This window comes from Aplysia californica, unplaced genomic scaffold (genome assembly GCF_000002075.1).
Source record: "Aplysia californica isolate F4 #8 unplaced genomic scaffold, AplCal3.0 scaffold00786, whole genome shotgun sequence".
Taxonomy (NCBI): Eukaryota; Metazoa; Mollusca; class Gastropoda; order Aplysiida; family Aplysiidae; genus Aplysia; species Aplysia californica.
The window spans coordinates 354,518-361,058 of NW_004798056.1; the positions used below are offsets into that span (position 1 = coordinate 354,518).

The 6,541-nt window shown below is 40.6% G+C and overlaps 1 protein-coding gene across 1 annotated transcript in view; it reads right to left on the reverse strand.

Annotated features, from left to right (window-relative positions):
• Window positions 1–1,330, reverse strand: part of LOC106013312 (probable LRR receptor-like serine/threonine-protein kinase RPK1) — a 1,568-nt gene extending 238 nt beyond the window's left edge. Inside the window, exon 1 of the mRNA XM_013088677.1 lies at window positions 758–1,330. Within this exon, the coding sequence (XP_012944131.1) occupies window positions 758–1,330 (573 nt within the window). The remainder of the gene's footprint in view (window positions 1–757) is intronic.
• Window positions 1,331–6,541: the final 5,211 nt, after the last annotated feature.

Genomic DNA, 6,541 nt, shown 5'->3' on the forward strand with positions numbered 1-6,541 from the left:
GTGTGTGTGTAACTGAGCCGAAATCACGCGTATATCAACCCAAACAGTGTACACACACACACACACACACACACACACACACACACACACACACACACACACACACACACACACACACGCCACACATACACACACATACACACACATACACACATCCCCTCACATACACACACACACACACTCACCCCCCACACAAACACACACACACACACACACAAAAAACACACACGCACACACACACCCGCACACAAACACACACGTTCAAACGCACTCCACACCGGCCCCACTAATGCCCAGGGGATCTCACCACCCCACCTCCGACAAAACTCGGCCCGTAGTGCAAGGACTGGGCTTTTTTTTTTTTTATATATTTTCAAGCGCGAGGATAGTGTGTTTGTGTGCGTGTGTGTGTGTGTGCGTGCGCGCGCGCGTGTGTGAGTGTGTGTGTGTGTGTGTGTGTGTGTGTGTGTAGATAGATTAGGTTGAAAAAGTGTGTGTGAGTATGTGTGTGTGTGAGTGTGTGTGTGTGTGTGTGTGTGTGTGTGTGTGTGTGTGTTTGTATGTAGACAGGTGAGGTTGAGAAAGAAAGCGATAGATGGATAGACAGATAAACAGATAGACAGATAGATAGATAGATAGATAGATAGATAGATAGATAGATAGATAGATAGATAGACAGATAGATAGATAGATAGATAGATAGATAGATAGATAGATAGATAGATAGATAGATAGATAGAATAAAATGTATATTTACCTTGAAGGGACACATGCACCGTCCTGTCCTAGTCTCAGGCCCGTAGAATCCGCAGGTAGACACCCAGCTGGTCACCTTCTTCTCTCCGTCCTTCAGTCTCCGCGCCAGTCCAAAGTCTCCCAGAACTGCTCTGCCATCGTCGTCGAGGAAGATGTTGGCCGGCTTAACGTCCTGGTGGTAGATCCTCAGTCTGTGGATGTAGTCCAGGGCTCTGGCAACATCTGCCACATATCCCAGAGCCACAGAAGACTCCACGGGGAAAGACTTGTCTACCGTACCGTGAGGGTAATGCTTCAGGACGATGAAGCCTTGGCGAGGGGTGGAAGCATACGTCACGAGAGACATGATGCGGTCGTGGCTGAGGCATCGTAGGGCAGACACCTCGTCGTGAAACTGGTCCACCATAGCTTGCTTCCCACTCTCGAAAGAGATGATCTTCACGGCAACTTTCGAAGAGGGGTCCTTCCTGTCGAAGGCCAGAACAACTTGAGCAGAGCCGCCTCGTCCCAGACAGGGGCCCTTGTCCAGGTTGAACGTTCCTAAGACGTGGTTCTGCTCCTCGGAGATCTCCATATTGCAAAGTATTCAGACTCAGAAAAATACTTCGATGTTGGTCGCTCGAGTGTTCAGAGTGAACTGACCACCAGACAGAAGAAACTAACTGGTCAAGTCTGGACACAAAGAAAGTAAATTCCGAGTTTTGAAAATTCGAGGCTTTGTTATCAAAATCCTTTAACTGACGGTAACCAATCAGATCTCGCCACGTAGTAAAAGACACCCCCAGGGGGAATAGGTCCGGTGTCCGTGGCTTGTAGCGGCTTTCATCAAAGCGTGTCAACTCATCAACACCTATTGTGTAACCAGGCTGGCTGGTCAGTGACTGACCAGGCGTTGCAATTTTTTAAAAGAGGATTATTTCTTTGTAAAGTTATTTTGGGAAGTCCTTGAAAAAATATTTAATCGGATTTTAAATCTATGAATAAGACTCTATTGTCTCGTTTTCAGAATTGGTTGAGGGGTGCGGGAGGTGAGAACTGGGGGGCCCTCGTTGGTCTTTGTTATTGTTGTTAAAAAAGAAAAACAACAACTCGAGAGACCTCTTAACGTTTTCAAACAGATGTAATGGTTGATTGGTTTGACATACGGAGTAGAGGACTATGATATTATTTTATGCTGTGTAAGAGAGTGATTAAAATGTTCCCTAGGATTTGGGTTGTGTATATCTCAGTAAAAACCTTTCAAAGCAGTAAAGGCCATAGGGTGCACAGAAAACATGTTCTAGTTAGAGTTTAACAAAATTAAATAATAAAACAATAACTCAGGAGTTGAAAGGAAAAATATAGGTATAAACAACACGGAAGAATGCAGTTATTGGTTGGTCAAATAAAAGCTCTTTATTTTCATCCATGACAAAATATGTGTACAGATATTTTTTTAAAATGCGACTCGCGTAGTTTCAGACGCAGGAATAGATGAATAATACTGAAAATGGTGAAATGGTATAGGTTTAACGCCCCTATCAACACTATTAGGTTATTTAAGAGGTGGGACCTCCGAGTTTAACGCCCATCTCCGAAAGGACCGAGCCAAATAGGAAATTCGTATAAAGTGCCTTTCCCAAGGACACAACGTCGGACTAAGCTGAGGCTGGAACTCCCGAACCCGCAATCTCGCCACGGTGAATAATATTGTGTAACTTGACAAAATGTATGTTGAACTCTTACAGGACATTATCACACACATTATATCAGATCAGCAAATAAAAGGCGATGTTGCAGCACATTTCAAACGATCATAGACAATCTTAGTAAACCTTAATTTTTCAATTTCGTAATATGCATACTGTAGCACACGTTTTTGATAATTTTTTTAAAGGTTCTGAAAAATAAAACTGAATTTAAAAATCTGCTTAACCGAGTAAGTTATGCATCTCTTAAGTTACCCTAAAAAAAGTGCGTCTTATATTGTTTTTTTTGTTTTGTTTTTGTTCAGAATGCGTGTCCTTTATGAGTGGGCCTAAATGGTTACAGCCCCTTTGATACAATCAGCATTCACAAGAGTAGGATTTCAAATCAGCTTGTTAGGGCGAATCTGCACATTGAATGAGATACATACATACACACACACATACATACACACACACATACATACACACACACATACATACATACATACATACATACATACATTTGTTTTAAGATCTCTTAAGAAGTGTGTGAAGGTGTGAACAGGAGTCCTCTGCCGTCTTTGTTTATTTTTGTTAAAGAATGGCAAAAGACCTCCTGATCAGAAGATTATTTAAAATGTGATGATTAATTGAATATAGAGAACAGATCTGTTTTTACCGGTCAGTGTGATGATTAATTGAATATAGAGAACAGATCTTTTTTTACCGGTCAGTGTGGTGATTAATTGAATATAGAGAACAGATCTGTTTTTACCGGTCAGTGTGATGATTAATTGAATATAGAGAACAGATCTGTTTTTACCGGTCAGTGTGATGATTAATTGAATATAGAGAACAGATCTTTTTTTACCGGTCAGTGTGGTGATTAATTCAAGACAGAGAAAGTAGAGTTATATTTTTCGCTGGTCAATGTGATAATTTATTTGATACAGAAAATAAGGTCCCGATTTAGTTAAAGATCTAGATCTACCCCGCCACAAAGATCTACCGCAAGGTCTGCCCTGTGGTCACCAGCTGAAGGGATTAAGCCCCCCTCCCCTCCCCTCTCCTACTCTCTCCTCCACTGTCTTTTCTTTAAAACTTGATTTCCATAAAAAAAAGGTGTTACCATGTTAACAAAAGCATCAGTTAAAATCGTTTTTTTTTTTTAATCTCCCACCAAAATTATGTGCTGCTTATCACCGCTGACGACAGACAATAGTAGCCAAGGAGCCATTCACTTGTCTTTGGGGTTCACAAATGATAAGTCCGTTCACACGGTGCTGTTAATCCCTTTATCACATCTAGCTGGAACAAGACTGTCTCAGTTTCTCTGATCAGACCATGAGAAGAAACGAATGACTGTGTTACATAAATCTCGATGTTTATAACAACATGTAACATCTCTTTTTATTTGTCATCGTAAAATACATTGCTTTTCATGGCTTGATTCTGTTCCTTGCTTTCTTTCTTTCTTTCTTTCTTTCTTTCTTTCTTTCTTTCTTTCTTTCTTTTGTTCTTTCTTTCTTTCGGTCTTTTTTCATTCTTTTCATTCTTTCTATCTTTTCATTCTTTCTGTCTTTCTTTCTGTAATTTAAGTTCATTCTACCTTCAAAATCAACTGTGCTTGGTCCCGTTAGTCATCCCACTTTTCAACTGAGAGGTGATACGGTATTGTGAAAACATGTGTTGGCCTAACGATAGGTTAATCTGACTCATGGGGCGGAGATGTTTGTTTCTTGTCTGTTGCTTTTTTCTGCGCTTTTTTCTGCTTTTTTCTTTTTTTTGTTGCTTTTTTTGGCAAGTGCGCTCGCAACTGCATAATGTAATAAGCTGTTAGATCTTACCTACCCTAAGATCAGGGGTGTGGCTGAAAGACAGCAGTAAGAAGGGGCCAGTGGGTAGCAGTACAAAGGCTGCTGAAACAATTAGGGGCCCAGAGGAGGGGGAAGGGGTCGGGGTGGGGGCTGGAAGAGGAGACGAAGGCAGACGACAGAGCATGGTTAGATGTGGAAAGCAGGTGAAAGGAGACAGATTAAGAGATGAAAAATTTCCGTCGCCTCCAGGTTTCGAAGGCGGGACCTATTGAATGAGAGGCCAACGTTGAACCTCCAGACCACGAGAGAAACCGATGGTGGTAGTTGTGCTACCGAGAGACAGAGAAAGAGTGAGACAAACAAACAAACATACACACCCACCCACACATACTGCGAAAGAGACAGAGAGACAGAAAGACAGAAAGACAGAAAGACAGAAAGAGAGAGAGAGAGAGAGAGAGAGAGAGAGAGAGAGAGAGAGAGAGAGAGAGAGAGAGAGAGAGAGAGAGAGAGAGAGAGAGAGAGAGAGAGACACTTCTTGAAAAATGGTTTGAATTTAAAGTCACTTTTCATTGTCAGGAGCTCTTCTTTAACCACCCCCTAACCCTAAAACCCTAACCCTAAAACCCTAACCCTAAAACCCTAACCCTAAAAACCTAACCCGGGTTTACCTCCTACGCCTGTTCATTATTCGATACGCTCCTGCCCTTTCGTTTTTCGATACGAATACATCACTGTTGTCCTTATTCGATACCTACTTGGCTGTCCGATATCTATAATAAATCGACGTCTTCTCGGTATATTCGATACCTGCCCAGTAGTAATTACTCGTTACTCACTTGCGCGTTTTTATTTGATGCGAGTCTGCAAGGTCTATAATCGATACCTTCTTTCATGTCATTATTCGATAACTACCTGTCTCTAGTACATACCTCACGATCATTCAACACCTTGCCAGATTATTATTTGATACATTCCTACCTGTCATTGTCGATACCCTTTATAATTTATTGTAGCCCATTATTATATACCTCATTTCCGGCCATTAATCGGTGTGGTTTGTCTAGTCATTCTTCGATACCACACTTGCCTAGTCCAGCTATGGTTATTTGATACCTTCTTAGTTTGATCATAATCAATACCTAATCGGTCATTATTCGATTTCCCTTCATCCGGTCTTTATTTCTTAAACCTCGACACCTCCTTAATTTTAATAACTAATCGATACCAATTTGATGATCTTTCAATATTGATATGATCGTCTGGTTATAATCATCACTGATTAAGATCAAAGATTAAATGATTATTTTATACATTGATTGATTTTTTGTCCATGGGTATTTTTAAATTATCACACAATTTAACTAACTAAAAGAATGCCGCCTTAGTGAATAGAAGTGACAAGAGACCACCTTACACGTCTTTTATATTTATCAAGTATCTCGATTCGTTTACATAGTCGGTGTACTAACAATTGTGTTATATTATGGTTTTGCTTAGAATATTTTCTATTTGTCACTTGGTTCATTTTGAAAAATGTGCTTTCTAAGCGCTTATTAAGGTTTGAAACATTTCCTAATATTGCGACATTTAAAAGTTTTGCTAAATTTGTCTTTCAATTATTAAAGCGGTTTTTCTGGTTTTCTGTTTACTGTTATTTAACAAGACTTTTTAAGGTAATTGTTTCCCTTTCTCAAGCAGTTATTTCGGATTGCTGTTACCTACATCATAAAAGAGGACTCCTCTAGTATTGTGACTGAGCGTTCAAACTTCAAAATCAACTGTGTTTTGTTTCTTTTAAGTCTTAAACATTTTACTTGTGAGGTGATGTTGTGTTATTAAAAACAACAAAAAAACAACAACTTTTAAGCCAAACGATCGGTTAATGAGACTCGTGGAGCAAGGGCAAGAGATGAAGGGAAATGACTGAGGAAATGGCTTTGGGAGAATACTTTACAAAGATTTATGGAACCTGGAGCCTTTATTCAAGTATTCCATTTATTATTACGTGTGAACTCTCCGTCTCTCCTGCCTACTTTCCTCTGCTTTCTCTCTCTCTCTCTCTCTCTCTCTCTCTCTCTCTCTCTCTCTCCCTCTCTCTCTCTCCCTTTCTCTGTCTGTCTGTCTGTCTGTCTGTCTGTCTGTCTGTCTGTCTGTCTGTCTGTCTGTCTGTCTGTCTGTCTGTCTGTCTGTCTGTCTGTCTGTCTGTCTGTCTGTCTGTCTTTGTCTCTCTCTCTCTCTCTTTCGCTGTGTGTGTGTGTGTGTGTGTGTGTGTGTGTGTGTGTGTGTGTGTGTGTGTGT